The sequence below is a fragment of the Scomber japonicus genome, chromosome 16 (assembly GCF_027409825.1).
Source record: "Scomber japonicus isolate fScoJap1 chromosome 16, fScoJap1.pri, whole genome shotgun sequence".
Lineage (NCBI taxonomy): Eukaryota > Metazoa > Chordata > Actinopteri > Scombriformes > Scombridae > Scomber > Scomber japonicus.
Window position 1 is genome coordinate 19,195,022 of NC_070593.1, and position 19,385 is coordinate 19,214,406.

At 43.0% G+C, this 19,385-nt stretch overlaps 2 protein-coding genes across 3 annotated transcripts in view; one reads left to right on the top strand and one right to left on the bottom strand.

Moving 5' to 3' along the window:
* Positions 1-1,435: 1,435 nt before the first annotated feature.
* zbtb42 (zinc finger and BTB domain containing 42) lies at positions 1,436-4,756 on the bottom strand. Its single transcript, XM_053335763.1, has 2 exons — positions 4,628-4,756; positions 1,436-3,337 (listed from the first exon to the last, which is right to left on the bottom strand). The coding sequence occupies exon 2, from the start codon at positions 3,321-3,323 to the stop codon at positions 1,728-1,730; it is 1,596 nt and encodes a 531-aa protein (XP_053191738.1). The 5' UTR covers positions 3,324-3,337; positions 4,628-4,756; the 3' UTR covers positions 1,436-1,727.
* A 5,942-nt stretch (positions 4,757-10,698) lies between these two features.
* Positions 10,699-19,385, top strand: part of akt1 (v-akt murine thymoma viral oncogene homolog 1) — a 30,229-nt gene continuing 21,542 nt past the window's right edge. The window contains exons 1-2 of one of the 2 annotated variants that reach the window (XM_053335766.1): positions 10,699-10,821; positions 15,644-15,829. In XM_053335766.1, the coding sequence (XP_053191741.1) occupies positions 15,784-15,829 (46 nt within the window). In that variant the 5' untranslated portion in view covers positions 10,699-10,821; positions 15,644-15,783. Of the gene's footprint in view, positions 10,879-15,643; positions 15,830-19,385 lie in introns of both variants that reach the window. The other variant, XM_053335765.1, reaches the window with a different exon arrangement.

Genomic DNA, 19,385 nt, shown 5'->3' on the forward strand with positions numbered 1-19,385 from the left:
GATCAAGTCTTCTCAGGACAGATTAGACAAATATCATGAACTTTTAGTGCTACGTCCCCGTTAAAGCAACTCATTGAACAGGCTGAGCTCTTCGACGCTCCTCCTGCCAAAAAGACACTTTCAAGGGACAAGCATCACTAAAGGCTCCAGCTTCATCAGTAGTAATGTACACGCATACAGTAAGAAGGTTCAATAACGTGAAAAGGTTAATTCAAAAGAAAGAAAGTCAGTAGATTCAGCAGAATGGCAAACGTGGAGCACGGCTCTGATGAACCTACAGCGCTGCCAACAGACACACACAGTAGTTCATCCTTGGCTGAGGCGCATGCACAGCACCGAATATCCACCGGTCTCCCCTCTGTACCCTCCCTGCCTGCCTCCTGAGGGTTTGCCCTAAACACTGTGTCAGTGTACCCTTTTGTTTATACCAGGAAATAACAAGGTAATTTACTGGCACCTATTTCCTTTTTAACCAAATGAGTCTAAAGATTTAATTGACAGGAGTGTGATTTACATATTTTTTATTACATTCTTGTAAATGATTTAATTAAGGGCATTCATGGATCAATTGGCATTCCAGAGTAGACAATTACCTTACTACCACCTGGTATGTAGAGTCAGTCTAATCCAGATTTTTTTTTTTTTTTTTTCCTTAAACAAAAAGGCCTGAAAACTCATTGAACCGGACAAGAAGGCAAGGCAATATGTCCCATTCTTCTCTATGTAAGTACACTAGGTGAAGTGTTAAGAATGTCAGTAGGCACCAGTGTTACAGGCATTAGCTGTAGCTTTTCCCTACTCTCCATCCCTCCTCTGATTATACAACTTCTTTTTAAAGTAGCAGTTAGAGGGCAATTCCATCGATATGCGCCTGCTCACATTAACAACCAAAGAGCTGGTAATTCTCCCCAAGGCAAAAAAAAAAAAAAAAGAAAGAAAAAAAAAGTTGGTGATATGATGGTTTGCTCGGCTTTCATTAAAAACAACATAAAACTTGAACCAACTTCATTTCAACCGAACACAAATTCTACTTCCATGAAAAAAAGAAAAAAAAAAAAATCATACTTCCAGTAGTCAAACTTCATTAGTTTTGCTGCCTTATGATAGTTTACTTGTTAAGGACTAAACAAATCCCAAAATAAATAATGATAATAATAATAATAATAATAAAATAATAAGAGTTTTTTAAAAAATCATATATTGCTACTTATGGACGGTTCTGATCTCCCATGTGCACAAATAAAGTTTCAATCACTCTGACGATTGTATTAAACATATGTTAGCGTTAGCTACCCCCCCCTCCCTCCCCTCATAGGGTATGAACATGCCTTTGTTTTAGCAAATACACTCCTCAAATAAACTCAAACAGATAGACACAAACAAGACAGAAACAAACAAGTGCATCATCTGATTTGTTCACCTTCGACACAGATCCAGCTTGAGTTTCACAGCATCCATGTTAATCTGAGCAGCCTGTGCACCTTCAACTGTCTGCCTCTGACCATCATGTACATCTATGACACAGTCCTGCTCAGAAAACAGCTCCAGTTTTTTTTTTTTAAGTTGCTACATTTTTAACATGGGAAATACCACATGGGGTAGAATCCAAAAGATATGTCTCCAGCAAACTGCCAACGTGTGTATACTAATGGGAAGATTGTTCAGTAGTAGTATTTAGTGTATGAAAAGACATTCTGTCTCATGTCATGGCACTGGTGAGAGGTGTTTTATCCAATGGCGAGAGTCTTGACAAGGCCACAGTGAAACTTCCTGATGTGGCGGTAGAGGTCCCCAGACTGGGTGAAGCGCCGTTCGCACCACTTACAAGCGTGAGGCTTCTCACGTGTGTGAACTACAGCGTGCCGACTCAAGTTATGGGAGTACTGGAAGCTCTTGCCACATTGGCCACAGGTGTATGGCTTCTCGCCAGAATGTGTGCGTTCGTGGCGCTTAAGGGTATACATGCAGGAGAAGGTCTTGTTGCACTGCATGCAGGTGGGGACCGAGCCGTCGGGGGACAGCTTGGAGCGAGCGCCGTCCTTCTCGCGGAAGTGTGAGCTGAGGTGCAGTTGCAGCACATGGGGGCTGGGGAAGACTTTACTGCACAGGGGACACACACACACCTGTTGCCCCGGGGGCAGGAGCACCCCGCTGGAGGTGGAGATGTCTGAAGAGGCCAAATCGTCCTCCTCCTCCTCCTCGCTGTCCCCAAGCAGCCTACCTCTCCTCTCCTCTACCTCCCTTCCTGGGGCGCCCTCCCTCCCTCTGCAGGCCTCCCCCTCCTCGTCCATCAGGTCCTCCTCCTGGGAGAGCAGGGCGGCTGTGGAGCCGTTGTTGCCTGGGAAGAGGGCAGCGAACCCTGTCACCACTGAGCTCCTGGCACTATTCCCAAAGCGCTGGCTCTCAGGGCTCATCGGCTCACTGTCCTCCTGCTCTGACAGCAAGTCGTGTTCGTCTTTAACAAGTGGCTCAGTGCCCTGCTGCTGGCTGTCGAGGGCCAGCTGTCCCGAGACGTAGGAGGGGTGTAAGGGATCTCTGCTAGACAGAGGCTTGAAAGACAAATCCAGTGCACAGTCCATGTCATCCGAAGCCCGGGACCTCTGGGACAGCGATACGGTGGAACTACTGACATCAGCTTTTGTTTTTCCAGCTGTTTGGACGCAGGGCTCGGCCTCTGCTGACACATAATTGACACCTACAAGGTCCGGGGACCTGCCAGAGTGACCGTTTGCCTTCTGCCTGCTCTGTGTAGACCTATCACAATTTGTGACAGCCAGCCTGACTTCGCTGTTGTCCATGTCAAACTCCTCTGCTTGGGGGGGCCTATGAAGCCCATGAGACTGTGTCTGGGGCTGTCGCCGAATGAGCTGCTTACTGTGCAGCTCGCCATCCGAAGAATATTCCCTGTCCAGACAGCTGAGTCCAAAACCCTCACCCATCTTTTCATCAATGGAAGAAAGTTCCTTATCTTTCAGCTTGCCTTTACACACTTTGACTATATCATACATGTGGAGGTAACTGGCTGCAGCCAGGACATCCTCCACCGGCAGAGTGCTGAATTCCAACTTCCCCTCATACATAAATTCAAGGAGCAGACTGAAAGCCGGGGCTGTCACAATGTCACTGTTGAGATGCACAACGTCCCTTTTGTCTAGCTGGTCCCTGTAGAAGAGATGGAAGTACATGCTGCAGGAGGCCAGCACTGCTCTGTGCGCTTTGAATCGAGCCTCCCCGACAAGAACAGTGCAGTCACAGAGGAAACCTTGGTGACGCTGCTGACTCAGACACTGCAGCAACTGGCGGCTATGGTCTGGAAACTCCATTCTTCCCTCATAACCTGATGAAAAACAGGAAAAACAGGATACTGGATAAACGAAATGAAGCCATTTAGAGGGTAGAGCGGAGCTGGCGAGCACATCAGAGGCAAACACGAACTCAACTAAAACCACAGAAAACGTGAGAAATAACTTGAGTCAAATAGCGCAAATTATTTCAAAGTGTCAGCAATTATACAGTTACTTCAAAACTCTCATGTTTAAAATGAAAAAGTTCATGAAAATAAGTCCCAGTTTCACATTTGAATTTTTGAAAGATTTACCTAAACTAACAGTCTATTAGGCTACATTAAAGTTTCTCAAACTTGAAAACATCAATTTTACATTCTTTCCAGTGGTGCAGGACACGCTACGCTGCTCTCACCCACCCATGTATAAAAAGGTATGAAAAAAGGATCCACTCTCCAAATGATCCAAAGTATTCCGATTTGTAGTGGTCTGCCTACTTCTAGAGCTCCCAAAATTTGCGAAAAGTGACGCACCGGCGCGTCTCCAAGCGCACACAAAGCGCCGATGTTTACAGAACAAGCAAGTGGGGCTAAGAATGATACCACTCGTCCATCAGGGAAGGAGACTAACGTGAAAAAATAAGACCAGTGCAGAGTGAGTAAACTGGTGCTCTGTTTGCTAATTACACTGCAAGCTGTGGAGTCAGCTGCTCTGACATCACCGCAATGGAAACGCTACCTCCAGCTGTGCTCCCCTTTATGCCATATGTTAACACTGGGCGACGCAGTCCAGAAAAGACACACAACTTGTAAATAAAATAAATAAATAGATAAAGAGTTGATGTATAAATGTCACACGATTACACCGGCATCCTCAACTTTTTTTTTTTTTTTTTTAATCGAGTGGAAGAAAACTGCAGCCGACAACCGTGAATGAGGAAAAAAAAGGCTTTTACGCACTCATCAGACACACGCACACAACTGTGAAATATTTAAATTCGCAACAGAAAATACAGATGTTTGGGTTTTTTTTTTTTTTTAACTCAAGTCAATCGGATATTAAAGTTTGATGCTGCCGAGCCCCATAGCGCAGCTGTGTAATACTCCGCGCAGCAGTTAGATTCTTTTAAAGGAAAAGGAAAAGTGCAAGTAGGAGACAGCAGGGCCAAGGGCGCAGTAAACCGAGCTCCATGTCCGTGTTGGGAAACGCATTGCTGGGAGCCTTTTAAACAGCAGAGGAACTCACAGCAAAGCCAATTGCGCTGAACGAAGCGGCGAGAGGGGGGGACACTCTTTTAACTTTCGCTTTCCCCGTTTCAAAGCCTAAAAAAACGCCGTACTTACATTTATTTCCGCCCAGTTCGTCGTGTTTTTTCCTAGAAGCCCCGATGTCCTTTCATGATGTGCGGCCAGATGTTCGCTTCTCCTTGTCGTTTCTTGAGCTTCAGTCCGACCCTGGCAAGGCAGGCTGCACTCAGCGCTGCTGTGTGTCAAGCAGGTTGATAATGGCACAAGTCTCGCGATATCACCAGGCCACAATAAGTTCTGTACTACTCCGTGAATTCACACAGCGGCAGCAAGTAGCAGTGTACATTGGGAACATCAATTGGCTGTCGTATTACAACACCTGTCCCATGAGCAAGGGGGGTGGGGGGGAGGGAGGGAGGGATTTCAGTGCAGAAACTCCTCAAGTGTGGCTAAGAGGAGGAAGTGGACAAGTGGAGCAACTGCTGTGTTTTAGACTAAAGATTGGTAATTTATTTCTTTTAAAAAAATTGAATGTCTGGCTATTTTACTCTCTTTTATATAATTAAAAACTGAAAATGGTGCTTTTATGGTGGTTTTTACTGAGGAAACTGCTTTTTTCTTTTGTTAGGGAGACCAGTTTGAGGAAAATGGGATTTATGAAGTTCAAATCCACACTGTAAATGTGATTAAACTTAACAAGCTTCCTAAAGTGTTGCCTGTGGTTTTACATCAGCTGTGGATGAATACAGCATGTTTTTGTATCGAAAGTATTTCAAGTGATACAAGAATTATAAATCATGCATTGTAATTTGGAGTGTCAGTGCTTTTGGGAACTTTAAAGGTCTGTTCTTTTTAATCCTTCTTTGAGTAGTGGAATTCCCTGGCACCAAACCACCCACTGCCTTTGTTTTCTCAGACCACACCAGGACCTGGCTGTGATTTGTTATAGCCTAAATTGTCTTAAGACAGGAATGATGCTGATTGAAGTGGAGAAAGATTTGAAAAAAAAAAAAAAAACACTTTTTGAGACACCAATATTAACGTGTTTTTTTCCCCCCTAGCAGAGTCTGTTCAGTAATTGTTAACGCTAGAGATGGCGGCACAGTGGAGAAACAGGCTTGAGGTTGCAGCTGCTCATCTTGTGCTCCCCCTCCTCAAGCCCCCTCCTCCTCATCCTGTCCCTCCCTGTGCTCCCCCAACTGCCTCGGTCACCTTTGCCCTGTGTTCCAGCTGTCGTGTGTTTTGAAAGGGCCATTTGCAGCTCCTCACAGCCTTCTGACACAGAGGGGAATGAGCAATGTGACGGGAGGCGGCAGCCACTGGTCGGAAGGGGCCACTGGCTAGATTCTTATCCACTTACTGCTTTATTCCATTTTTAGTCTGGCTGTTACTTTTATAGAAGGTGGATATCTTCACTCCGTTCGTGTCCAGATGAGCAGAAGCAAGGCAGTGTCTAGCTCTCTAAATAAAATTAGTCATTTCCTTTTTTTTTTTAGTCTGGAAGCTTAATTGGATGCTAGTAAATAATGGTGTATTGAGCAAGACACAAAATGATAAATGACTTCCTTGTCACAAAACAGCAGTAAACTAAATGTTTATACTGATGTGTGTGCCACATGAAAAACAATTTACCATTCAGCGCTGACGCACACACACACCATCCATGCAGGAGCAGCGATGTGGATAAGAATAGGAGCAGTGGCCCTGTGTTTCTCTGGCCCTGGCAAACGTAGGCGCCCAGTAGAGGAGGGGTGTGTGTTCACAGGGCAAGACAAAGCAGTGGTTGTGCCTGGGGACCGTGGCCTCAGAGAGAGAGGCTCAGCACGGTGAAGGTTCTCACACACAGAAAAAGATAGAGAAAGAGGGAGAGAGAATGAGAGTGGGAGAGTGGGGGAGCGGGCAGAGAGAGAGAACACTTCCTGGAGGTTCATTCTTCCTCTCTGCAATCATCAATGGCATTCTCCCCCTGACCCACTCCTCTCTCAGACAAACAAAAGACCCCACATTCCAGTGTAGCCTGACTGGCCAACCAGCCAGCCGTCCAGCCACAGTTGAACCACATCCCTCTCCCCACTGGACCGAAGTCTCATCACAGGGGTGAACTTCAGCTGCGTTGTAGGTGTTTGTCTGAGGATACTTGTAGCGCGTCCTGATTTTAAAAAATCACCTGCAGCAAGATTGATTGAATAGCCATTAATGAAATATATTGTATCAGTTAGTGATGTAGTTTTTCTTTCTATTTATCTAAATATACTGTACCATCTTATTCTACTGTTGCACACCTGAGTTATGGAAAGTAACAAATCAAATCAAATGTACTCATGTACTGTCATTAAGCTGTAACACTAAGCATTCAATGCAATTCATTTGACAGTTGTACTTTCCATTTAATGCTACTTTATGCTACTTCACTGTATTTCAGAAGCAAATATTGTACTTTTTACTTCACTACATTCATCTGACAACTTTGTAGATTAAGATCTGAAATACAAAACACATTATGTATTTGTTTTTACAGTTATTCTTAGATATAATGCCATTGTAGAAATTAGTAGATGAAATTAGCTCTACTCTGACCTGCTTTAACATTAAATTCCTGCTCACTCATTAATGCATCAACAATAAAAGATTATTAAAAAAGGGGCCATTATAATTAATATAGTTACTTCTTAAGTTCATGTGATACTGCTTGTATACATTTACTTGTAACAGAGCATTTTTGTACTGTGGTATCACTTATACTTAAAGATTTAAGTACATCTTCCACCACTGGTTATAGTATTAGACTTCACAGAATTACACTACTTTTTCAAATTGGACTCCTCCATACAGTTTAGGTATATTTTTCCACATCCAAATTGAGGATCTGAAGATTGAGAATGCTGTGTGTCAAAAGTCCTTTGAGCCAAATTTGGGATTTTAAGCTATATGATAAAACTGACTTGACTTTTAAAAATGGTTTTCTATGTATGGCACTTAGAGAGGACAGCAAGGTAAGACTTTAAGTGTTCAGCGCATCTCAATTTCTGTGCAAACGACAACAAAGCTTTGAATCTTGAAACTTCAATGCTGTAGGCAAAGCTGTAGGTGGATTAAAGATCCTGGAAAATAATGTGACAGGGCTATCAACATTGCACTGCTGTTGCCGGGAGATGCGGTGCTGGTGAGACCCCCCACCTCCTCCCTATTATAGCCCTCCTGCCCTTCTGTGTCTAATTGTTGCTACTGCACAACATCCATTCTGCTTCAACAACCCATTAAGTTCTGTGGTTTGTTACATTCTGTAAAAAGGTAAGAAGACAAGAAAAGAGATCAGATGAGTGTTTGATGGGAAACACATTATTAACTCGCAAACTAAACAGAGCGACTCTGGAAAAGGACTTTGATCTTGTTACTTGTTGCTTTGAACCTTCAAAACCACAGGGTAGGCATTCCCATCACCAGACCAGAGACAGGCGAAGAGGTGGTGGCAGAGGAGGATGGGGAGGAGGAGGAGGAGGAGGAGGAGGAGGAGGAGGAGGAGGAGGAGGAGGAGGAGGGCACGGCTGAATAACAGCAGAAGATATGGGATACCCTCAGTCAGCTCTGTTTGTATGACAGGAACAGCTTGGCAAGGCTGACGCATAGTAGCAGTGGAGAACACATTACAGTGTAAGTGACAAAGAGGGGAAATGACAACAGAGGAGGCTGAGAGACAGAGGGCAGAGGCCAATAAGTTTTTCAGCACTGGGAGAGCGCTGGCAGCTGTCACTGCTATCCTGTTCTTGCAACACTTTTTTTTTTTACATCAGTGATTGTGCAACATTATTGCTTTGCATTTTTATACCATATGCATTTATAATTTATTGCATTGCACTGCTTAAAATTCAGCATGATAAGCAAGGCTGTGTTAAACTTACAGACAGAAAAATAATTGATGCATCTTCAAAAGAGAGAAACATTTCAAAGATCACAAATATCACAGTAAATAATCAGATTTTCTTTGAACAACCGTCTCCACTCTTTGACCAAGTCGACCATGTCATCTGAGGGCTTCATTTGATAAAGCGTATTCGTGACTTCTTTGAACAGACTGAGTTGGCCTGTCTATACCTGTCCTAAACTGGTTTAACTCCTACATATCCGGCAGGGAGCTCTTCGTGACTGCAGATGACTGTGATAGCTATAAAATTATGTTACGACCTCACGGAGACCTCTGAAGGCCTTTATATTTCTTGTGGCTGTTTTATTAGGACATAACTCTCCTGATGTTATGTAACTTTAGGTTGCTGCGTCTTCAAGACCACTTAATGCCATTTTTAAATGAGCAGTATTTAAGTTATTAATATAAGCATGGGAAACATACTTTCTACATCTCAACCATGAAGAACTGAAGTACTAAAAAAAGAGAACGTGGTGGCAGAAGTACATGTGGGACATATCTGATCACTACTAAAGGTTATGTTTGATTCTGAACTTCACTTCATGATTTAGACGGCTTTTCAACAGAAAAGGCCCTTCCAACTCACAACGGTTTACAGAGGAAGCTTTGTGTGTGTGTGTGTGTGTGTGTGTGTGTGTGTGTGTGTGTGTGTGTGTGTTTTGCATTTGTGTAATTATATCCCATCAGATGACCCCAAAAATAATTAATAAACAGACAAGCCAACACTTCTGCTGTGATAAAAAGAGAGAAGTATCACATCCATTCATGTGATACTTAACAGTGATTACCTGTTTTTCAATATTATTTTACTAGCATGACGCACCTCATGTGTGTCTGGCATGTCTCATTTGGCTGTTTTCTTCTTTTGAGTTTTAATCTTTAAATGTTATACTTGTGCATTTGTTTTAAATAGATGAGAATAAGCAAAGATAAACATTTTTAAATTGCACAATCGATTGCACATATATCTCACAAAGTCTTTATGAACAGCACAAAAAATGCCTTTATATGCAGTCTACACAGATGCAGATAAAGCACACTTCTCTTTTATTGATATCTTTTTTACATATTGGAAACCCCCCTCTGTGCAGTGGATATTTTTGTTAACCACATGTCATTTAACCTTTTATAATAAACTGTATAGTCTGCACTAATTAACTGTCCTTTTAGTTTAGTAATCATTTTGTATCAGTTACTTTTACTTTATAGTTCTTTGAACTGTATAGACATGTATGAAAGGTACTTTATCAATGAAACTTTATTGATTGATTAAACTAATTACATTTACTCTACATTATTTCTTAGGGAAAACATACTTTTTCTCCATATCTACAGTAATTAGTAACATTACAAATAAACAGTCCAAATATTATTAAGCTTATGAAAAATCTCACACTGCTGTTGATTGATGTACAAAACAACAAGTAATTTGCCAAAGGGTTCAGATGCAACATCTTACATCTTAACACATAAATAATTTAACACTGTCAGAAGGGACCACTCTTCAAAAGCTTTTTTCCTTTTGATATTTAAGTTCAAAGTTGAGTTTTTTTATTACTTGGAGTACTTTTCACTACTTTTACATAATTAAATGGCATTTGATAATATCTTGTTGTAATATGACTTTAAGGTGTATAAAAAACTGTCTCATGATTACTCCATTGAGAGATATTGATTTTGATAATTGTTTAAGTCCATTTTAAAGGTAAAAAAATGCTCAAATACAATTGGTTCCAGCTCCACAGATATGAATATTTAAAGAAATCTGACAATATTAATATGTCAACTATAGAACACTGAAAAATTGTCCATGTTAACCTTTTTTTGACATACTATAAACCAACGATTCATTAGTTAGTAAGGAAATTATCCACAGAATAACTGACAATAAAAATAATTAATTAGCTGTAACCCATGTACCAAAGCAAGCACCAAAATAAAATCACAAAACGGTGATAGCCCAAATTGTATCTACTGTAGGATCCCCTGGAAGCCTCACAGGGGCCTCTGTAGGTCCCCGGACCCCACATTGGAAACCACCGCCACAGACAGAGCACCGCAGAGTTCAACAAGGCCATGCAGAATAAACCCCTACAGAAACACTGCAGGATTTTTTTTTCAATGGGACCGCTGACAGCCTCCTACTCCTCCTGTGAATCATAAAGCGGGTCGGCGTTAGGACCCGGGAGAGCAGGCTGCCACAGAGGCATTGCAGACAGCGCGTTTGGGAGGTGTAGTGGAAGAAAGGCAAGAGAAACGGAGTCAATGAGAGCACTTTTGTCCAGATTGTTGAAGGACTTATCAACGTTATATACCGCCGAAACAGCTCACTATAATGAGACGGACACATTGTTGAATTCCTGTCCAGGTAAATGTCCGCGTTTCCTTCGCATGGTTAACTACAAGAGGTCGACAGCTAGACAGGGTAGGTCCCCATTGTACTTACATGGGATGCGGTTATTCTCACCCAAGCTGCCCTGCTAGGCCCCATATCCTTTCTATCGCTAAATGCAAACCTGAAATGAGGTACTTTCCTAGCTCCAGTCTGCCGTAGAAGTTACTTAGCAGTAAAGTCAAGGGCACATACGCATTTTGGAGTAAATTACAACGCGCTGTTGTGTGTTTTTTATCCACAAACAACAGTGAATCTCTCTCCATTCATTTTTTGACAATGACCACTTTTGAGACTCAGCCCTCAGGCCAAAATATCTGCAGTCATGTTACTTTAAACGCTTCACCTCTACGAGAAAGTTGTTTTTGCTTTTGCTTTGTGGCCCAGGAGGCAAATGAAAACAAATGAGCTCAACAAGAGAGCAGCTCATTCATTGTTATGAACTACCACTGCGTTTGTTTACGTGTTTGAGTGAGCTATTTATTGCCAGACAATAGTTTTAGTCATTAGCTTCCCTGGCCTGTTGCTGTTGTGATGTTACACTGTTGCATCCACTTTTAATGGTAAAATGTGGCACATCTTTGCTGTGACTGCTTGCCCCCCCCCCCCTTCTATTGCCTCTCAAAATGGGGCCCCGGGACCTCCTAAGAGCAGGGTGTTGTAGTGTTATTTTCTGATTTTCCTCCCTTGTAATCAGTACAGCTGGAGAATGCATGTGGTTAGCTGTAACATGGTGGTAAGTTTCACTGTCCTCAATGTTATAATGCCACCTACAGTGATGACAGTTATCCATGTCTATACTAAATCAGTGTTAACTACAGGAATTTTGTCATGTGGCTTTTTTTTTTTTTGAAGGGATCACCTCCAACATGGGAGTGATGTAAAGGAAAGGATGTGGTTGGAGTTGATATGGAAGAGTGTAATAGCTATATGTAAGATTCAAAGGTTTTAATGACCAGCTCAACCCAAAACCTCACATTGCTGATATTACTGACATTGCAGATATCACTGTTTGCCAGGGTTTATATGTGCTTGCACAGTCTCCCAAGAGTACATTGTCCCCAGGCATATTGTACCCGATACGCCTTTAGTGTCAAAATGATTTTGTCGGTCATGAGACTACGTCTGTCCACTGTGTACGCAGGGGGACATGGCATGTGACCAGGGGAAGACGCAACAAGCTGGTGTAATGATGCAGCCAGTGACTGCTTGGCTTTCCCTGTTCTATTTAGAAAATACCAGTCACCTCCCACCCAATCTCCTTGCAGCCCCGTTGACGCAAATGTGCCACCAGTTGCATGCAGAATCTGAGGAATGTTGTTTGAAATTTTGTCCCTGTACACAGTCAGACTTATTGTGCCCGTCCCCCTGCCTGCGCCACTGGAGTTAATGTATTATCACTGAGGAGGATACGCTCCTTATGATGGTAGCCCACTGTCAGCATCACATGATGCTGACTGTGGGCTTCTCGGTTGGTGTCACAAAACTAAGAACATTGCAGCCCAAAATACTTTTAGCTTAATTTATCTTGTTGCTCACGTTAGCAGCCAGGTCATTTGATCTGCGACAAATTTCCGACAACAGAACTTTTAGGATCATCTTTGAATGGGTTGAATACATTAGTTTTTGATGGTTGATGTTAATCTGCATAAAAACAAATACATACAGCACATTTACATGACTCATAGAGGGGTTGCTGTTAGTGTCATCCCAGGTCTACTTGACTTTCAGACTTGCAGTGACTGTTTTTTATTATTCAGCTACACCTACCCACAATCTTCTTATCATTAGTGATGTGTTTTCAGGGAACTTGAAAGAGGAACTTGGCCCAGTGTTGTAGATCAGACCAGCACTGGTTCCACTGTGGCTTTTGTAACACTAGCTAAGTGACGCTTTAGGAGCCGTTTCCCTGCAACAGGTGAGCATGTTTGATGTCTCATTTCTTTGAATTGTTTTAAATATTTGAGTGAAATGTCACAGCTTTGTAACTGTAAACCAGCTGCTGACTGTCTTGTTTACCCAAGCTGCAGCAGAAAATGGAGCAAAAACAGACTTGTATCTATCGATCTGTGATGAAGGAAGTAGTGTGGTGATGTCGGCCTGATTTTCTGCTTCCTGCCATAAACACATGGGACTGTCCTCTCTGGCCCAGTGACAGGCTCGGTGTGTGGCATCTTTGCTGCATGACACTGATTTGCATTGAATGAGGTGGCCCCGGACCTGGAGCCAGAAAGATGAATGATTGAAAGCTGCACTGACAGCAGGGCAGGCGGGCAGGCAGGCAGGCGGTGGCCCAGAGGCCTGAGGACCATGTGACCCGCTGTCAGGGTACTGGGTTCATTCAGTGGCTGCTGGCTGCAGCGCTGGCAGCAGCCCAGCTTTTCCACACAGGCCGCAGTAGCAACAGGTCGCTCCCATTAAAACAGCAGCGCTCTGTTGTGGCTCCAGAGCCGGTCCTGTGCATGTGTTGCTTTTTTGGCTGTGGTGTGTGCGCTCAAGTTTGTTTGTGTGATGTATCCCAATGTGTATGTATAATGTGTGCGTGCCTGTGTCACAGAGTACACACCAAGATGCCGAAGGGATCCAACGGTTTGTGTGATCTCAAGTTTGAATTGCACTCAGTGTGCTTTTTTCAAATCCCTCTCCAAGATCCTTCCAACATCGACTGTGTGACACAAGCACCACAACCCCAGAGCAATAAACAAAAACATAGAGCAAAAATAAACCCTGCTTTCATAAACTCACTTTTTGCTCATTGATGGAAGTGAGCAGAATGGCAGTAAAAGGGCGTGCTGATCACACATTCACTGACACATGTGTTTGAGCCCGGGGCTGTACTGATATAACTCGTAGTCTGTCAAATAGTCACATCCACTTCCTGTTGTTGTCCCCACCAGTAAGCTGGATGAGGCCACTCAAACAGAGCTCTCTTTTGATGGCGTTACTCTGACGGAGCAGCAGCAGGCAAATTGATTTCAGTCGAGGGTCAGATATTGCCTGGCGCACTATGTGACATTTGTGTGAACAAGTATGGCAATTGATCATTCTTTTGCCTCTGCCCTCATTCAAAGCTGTCTTTATATCAAAGAGACGTACTGATTGAATCAAAAGGTCAAGTGTTTTTGTTGTGATAGTCTCCAAGTCTTTTTAATGTGCAGTTGTTCTTCAATAGCTGATAACTCTGTAATGCAGTTAGTTAGGTAGTTTAATCCTCATTCACTGTACAGTCATACCTGAATGTGAGCAGGGACGATTATTGCTGGAGCTTGACTTTGATAGCTGTTGCATATAGTTTCTGTACTGAACTGAGCTCTATAAATGTGTCAACATTTTTTTCTGATCAGAGTTACATTTCTGTAAACTTCCACCACAGGTCAGGTGTGAATAACAGCAACATCACTCACAGAACACAAATGTAGCTGCGATTTAACAAACAGTATTCATCATCACTGTGACCAGTGTGCTTTCTCCTCAGAAGTATACTTTTTTTTTGACGAAGCAATGAATGTCAAAGTCTATATAGTAGCTCTTCTGGAGCTTTCAATCATATGAGATTGATCTTCATCATCAGAAAAAACATATCAGTGGCCACTGAAGATTTGAATTAGGATGCGCTTCCAAGAGATAAACATGACCAGGTTGCAATTGACGAAACAATCTCATCTCAAGGTCCATTTAGTAGCTTTCAGCTCTTGATCAAATCACACAATTTTCATGATATCATACAGTATTGAATACATTATAATCACACATTTATTTGTGTTTAAACCAGAGGAAGTAGCACAAATGCTGTGTTGCAAGATAGTGTAATAATCTGCAGAGAATTTTACATCTAATGATTTCTTTTGTGCAAGGAAATAACCATTAGATAGATGACTTTAGGAAAATTATGAAAATGTCTTGCTTGTTTGCTGAGCCCATATTTTTTGTGATAAAGGGTGAAACATAAATGTATAATATAGTGAATTTAATGAACGATGAGTAATTTTACTCATGTACGTTGGACTTCACTGTGGCAGATGAAGACACACTTGATGCTCTGTTCAGAACAGTGTTTAAAAACTGTTTTGTTGTCAGCACCTTTTTAAGTGTGTCCTCCAGTTTTATCCAAAGCATAAATCTGCAAGTGGGATAATAATCCCTGTCACCCTCCTCAGAAACCCACAGGCCAACACAGTACAAACAAAAACATTGCAATCGTCAAACCAATAAACAAAGATCCCTTAAATTTTGTACTTTTGTCACCAGCTGCTTAAATTGACATGGGAGCATTTGACAAATGGGATTTAAATAAAAACTTAGCTTTGGCTAAATCATAAGGAGAAACAGCCACGAAACTGCAAATTAAGTTTTCAGACCTGTTATTTATGCAGCCTGTGTGATAATTGTTTAACGTCATAATTGTTTTAACTCATTGCTGTTCTGGTCATGAGAAGAAAAAAGATATAATCTACCAGGAATGGTTTTGTTGTGTTTGTGCAACATTACAATACAGGAGACTTCATGATGAATGCCAAAAAACTCAAGATATTTAAACCTTGCTGTGTCGCAGGTTCCACAGTTGAAAGGGACTTTGGTTTAAGCATATACCCCCTGCTAACTGGGCCACAGAATAACAGGATCTTTTGGATTGCACTGCCTCTCCTCTGTGTTGACCTGAAGGTTAATATTCAGACAAGAGGGGGAAAAAAAATCTTTTACCTCAAAACAGGGCTAATTTTTACTCTTCTTCGACTAATAGGTAACCACAATTGAGAAAGTAGCTGTAAACCCATTTTTACTCTTCTTCGACTAATAGGTAACCACAATTGAGAAGGTAGCTGTAAACCCCAGGACCCCGTCTCCAGGCTCCCGCACAGGGCTGAGTGAAGGAAACTTGGGAAACAAAGTGGTGACTCTCCCTGTGGGAATCCTGGATCCTCCATCCTGCCCACCAACATGACCAATGTGGTGATCGTCAAGGAGGGATGGCTGCATAAAAGAGGTAAACGCACGCATAAAGTTTTTACTATGAAGTTGGATTTAATATTAGCTGTAAAGTTTTATTTGTATTTCAACGTAAGTGCACTTGAGGCTGTTCTGTGCTTGAACTGGAGGTAATTACTGACTGTTTTCCCTCGTCATTTATGTTCCATGGTTTCTTTTATGTATTGTTTACAATTCAATCAAGATGTAGTACCGTCATCATCACCTCATGTACTAGAAACCCCAACTGTGCAAACTTATGGGTTAACCAAGCTGGCGCAGAGCACAAAATATGCAATGGCCCTAAAATATATTCATTATGCAAATATTTCAAAATCCCTTGTCGATACACGTCTGGGGAGGGTTGCATTTTGACTACTAAACAAACTGTAATTGATTTACAGGCACATGATGGTTTTTATGTAGTATATTAAAAATAAATATAATTTAAACGAGTAGAGTGCAAAAATGATAAATGTACTTTTTTTAATAGTTCAAATATTTCACAAATCTGCGTTACCTTCACTCTTGGGTTAATGGTATTTGCATGAGTTTACATCTAATGGAAAGAGCCATCCAGTTGCAGAGTCCCCAGCGGGCCCCATTTAGCTGCTCTGACAGCGCTGTGTAGCGTGGCGTGGCGTGGCTCTGTGTCGGGCGTGAGTCCTGTTGTTTGGACGAAGAGGCATTCCTCACATACCTGCTGGCTTTGAGCGCTTTATGTGTGCATACTAACTCTGCCTTCAAACTGCGGCTGCCTCACTGAGCCCACTCCTCCACCACCACACCACCACCAGGGTCAAAATAGGATAAGAAACCTCTCCAAATCCATTGAAGGATCTGGGGCCTGGTGCCAAAGAACCTGGCTTTTACTGGAAGAGGGGAAACCAAGACTCTGAGTCAGGGGATAAGGTGATGGGAGCAGGTCTCTAGGAGAGTTCCTGGGACTCTGGGGGGAACAGAGTGCCGCTGTAGTGTGTTAGCCCGCGCTCCCCCTCCTCAAGGCATGGGCTAAGAGCACAACAGACTGCTGTTTTAGAAAGAGGGTCAGCCTGGTTCGGGTCAGTTGGTTTCAGGCAGACACACCCTGGTCCTTCCCGTAAGGATAAAACATTAGCTGCTATTAGTGTTTCATCAGCTTTGAGTATAAATCAATGCTGCAGAGTTAGGAAGTCTTATATAGCAATTTATGTGTCATTCTTTCATGATTTCCTGCAGCTCTTCACAAGAAATCTACCAGCAAGTTCATTTCATGAATTACATTTCTGTTATGTGTCAGATGCTTTCACAGTCAAACGGTGTTGTTATGTTTATTCAGGGGAAAAAAGAGAACAGGAAGATCCTTTCTTTGGAAGGGAACATGTAAAATTACATTTGTTTGGCACGCCTGTCAAAGGTTGAGGCTGAAGTGTCATTCATTCTGAGTCAGTAAATTTGCAAATTAATTTATTTTTGACTCTCTGTGTGTCATCTGGAGCACAAAAGTGGCCCGGGTTCCTTTTTTCCAAACCTTTGACAGTGCTGATCAGCACAGAAGAATCTGATAGAGAGCTGGTGTAAAATATAACCATGAGAGCGGTCAAATAGTCACTTGTAAGAAAACAATCAGGTTGCGCGGCAGTGAATGTGCACATACATTCACACATGCATGCACACGGAGTTCTAACAGTGACACCCTTCGAGCGGTGACACACAAACTAAACAAACAACCCTTCAGGAATAGTGAGTTGGCATGCTGTCGCAGCCCAGCAGCTGTGCCCTGTGAAATGTCACCCAGAGCCTCTGTGTTTTGATTGGAGGGCGTCCGCCTGCCTCCTTGACAGGAAAGCTTTTAGTGTCGCATCACTGTCATGCAGTCTTTGCCCCAGAGCCACCGCACAGAAGGTGAACCTGCAGTAGCCCTGTCTCGCTGTCCATCACCTCAGCAAGGCAGTCCATTCAACCACTATCCTCCCATGTTGCACCTTGTGTGGAGTTTTTTTGTGCGGTGGCGCCACCCAAGTGACTCACATCTCTATGTGGGCGTAATAATAAATGGCTTATACCACTTCCAAGGGTGTTCAGCATGCTCATTACTCCCATGTGTGCACTCAAAACACCAATTTAATGTTTTACAAAAGATAGCCCTTCATATTTCCATCAACATTTAGTGTGTGTTCCATGGACCCGGTCTAGCACCGAAATGTGTTCTTATGGGTCTTAACAAAAGCAGGTACAGTTAAAGTGTGGCCACATCTTCCAGTAATGCCTGTTTAATGGTGCTACATGATGAATGGATTTCATGGTGGGCTAGTCACATGCATCGAGCACAGCAGCTCTGGCACTTCAGTTAAACACATCCACGCCACTCACTCTCACTCTTTGATTCTTGTCTGATTAGTCATGTTCAGCGTGCACATGTTAAAGGCTCCTGAAAGAAAGTGCTACACGCATTGTGCCTTAGTACCTTGTAAAAACCCCCAGTAGAGCTAATCTGTCATTAGAGCTACAGATTCTCAGCCTTGGAGTGCTCTGTACATTTGTTCCAGACAGGCTGCACTCTGTGAGATGATCTCATTCTGAAGGACACACCTTCATACTTTCTCCTTAAGCCTTGTGCTGTAGTAAAGCGCCTGAATTGTGGACACCGCCTGGGATGTGTTGTTGCGGTTGTTATCTCGGTTATCTGTTTTGGAAGGACAGTGTTGGAATGCGAGACGAAGCAGCCGAATAGGAGAGTAGTCTGGACATACATATGCAAATGTGTGAATGTGGGGACAGCTTGAAGGGAATTTATTTAGAAGTTACATTGGCAGCAGGACATTACTCTTATGCACAGACCGCATCACAAGTACAAGCTTGCAGAAACACTGTAACTTTGTTGTTACTATCATAACCAGTTGTTATACGTCCCCAAATGATACTTCCCTTTTAGATCCTTCACAGAGTGCACCCACACACTTTGAATGTGCCTACGGCCTCTAGTGGCCGCAGAGACCGAGCAGCATGTTTTTTTTTTTTTGTTTTTTTTGCAAGTGTGTTTTTCCAAAGTTTCCATCAAAGCCAGAGCATCATCAGACATCAAAGAGGCAGATTGTGGGTTCCCTAGTTTCCAGGGAAGTGCTGCGGCCAAGAACCCAGTGAAGCTCGACAGAACAGCGCTCACTTGTCCTCCCCTCTTCCCTGGCCCTTGTTTGTTTGACTCATTTGCTCCCTGACAAGTATAAAGAGCCGGCCCCCTCGTTAGGCTAACGAAGGCCGCAACAACTGTTGGATTTGGGTAGCACGCTCAGCTGGCATCGTCTCATGAGAGGAGGTTTGGAGCTAGAGAGCGGGAGTGAAAGCAGAGAGCACACCAGTAGAGATAGCGAGGGGAAGGTAAAGAGGGCAGGCGGAGAGAGAGAGAGAGAGAGAGAGAGAGAAAGAGGGACAGAAGTTGTGCAGCGTCTTTGTGATGTTCCCAGAACATTGCTCAGTGACCCAGGTGGCCTCAGGAAAGTGGATGGATGTTGTGTGCGACGTGCCACAGAGACCCTCTCATGGTTTGTTTTGGAGCTCATCAGCTGATTGGGTCCTTTGCTGGTCATGCGGCTGAA